Raw genomic sequence first — 1,083 nt, forward strand, 5'->3', positions numbered from 1 at the left:
ATCGAAGGACACGGGTCGTACAGTTGTCTTTCGCAACGTGCTGCTCGTCCCGGACCTGACCAAGACGCTCATCTCCATCAGCCGGATCACCGACAGCGCAGATGCCGCATCCATCCAGTTCAAGCAAGATTACTGCAACATCCGATCGAGGACACACCTGTCGATCGTCGGCAAGTGGAACGCGGCGCGCTTGTACGCGGTGCACAGGGACGTCATCAAGCCGAGGCCAACGGCAGACCAAGCGACCGAAGCAGAGGTCACCGAACCGATGCTGTGGCGTGCGCTGCGGTCCCCTGGAACTCGATGTCAGCAATGATCAAGGCCACGAAGGGAGGACCTACTAACCTGAAGTTGCCGAACAGCCTGCCGTGCAAAGGCTGCCGTTAAAAGCTCCACGACCCTAACTTGGCGAAGCGAACTAATACAAAGGACGATGCCCTCAACGTCAGCCCGGACGACTGCCATTACTTGATATTGATATGACGCTGTAAAGTTAAAATCACCAAGTGCCCGCTGATGAATTTAACTTTACAGCGTAATATCAATTTCAATATGCCATTACTGCGGAAAGACTGGCTACTACAAGGCAGACTGCCGTCGACGTCCCGCCGACAGAGAGAAAGGAATTTACGGCCAGAACGTGCGCCAACCCTCATGGACAAACAGCGGTCGTGGCGACCGTAGCGGATGGAGGCGGCATGACGACGGCAACTACGTCAAGTTGACGATGACGAAGACCTATTTATGACCCAAGAGATAAGCACCGCTCAAGCCGGCGGCGACATGAAAACTTACCGTCACTCGACAGGTGGCCCAAAGGAACTCGACGATGAGATCGACGAAGTGACGGGCGACCTGGCCAACTATGCAACGACGCTAAGTGACGACGAAGATGAATGTCCACTCACCCAAAACCGAAGTGATTGTGGACAGCGGCGCCACGTGCCGGGGAACGAAACCATCCTCCACGATGCGATCGCGTGCAAGCGCGGCGTCCGACTCGCCGACGGTCACCCAATCTCCTTCACTACGATGGGGGATGTGAGCATCACATCGAAGGACACGGGTCGTACAGTTGTCTTT

At 55.6% G+C, this 1,083-nt stretch overlaps 1 protein-coding gene across 1 annotated transcript; it reads left to right on the forward strand.

Moving 5' to 3' along the window:
* Nucleotides 1–7: 7 nt before the first annotated feature.
* H257_19246 (hypothetical protein) lies at nucleotides 8–316 on the forward strand (the record flags this gene model as incomplete). The annotated part of the gene is made up of 1 exon (XM_009848393.1): nucleotides 8–316. A coding segment is annotated over one exon (309 nt), but the record flags the coding sequence as incomplete, so codon positions are not given.
* Nucleotides 317–1,083: the final 767 nt, after the last annotated feature.

This window comes from Aphanomyces astaci, assembly GCF_000520075.1.
Source record: "Aphanomyces astaci strain APO3 unplaced genomic scaffold supercont1.431, whole genome shotgun sequence".
NCBI lineage: Eukaryota > Oomycota > Saprolegniomycetes > Saprolegniales > Verrucalvaceae > Aphanomyces > Aphanomyces astaci.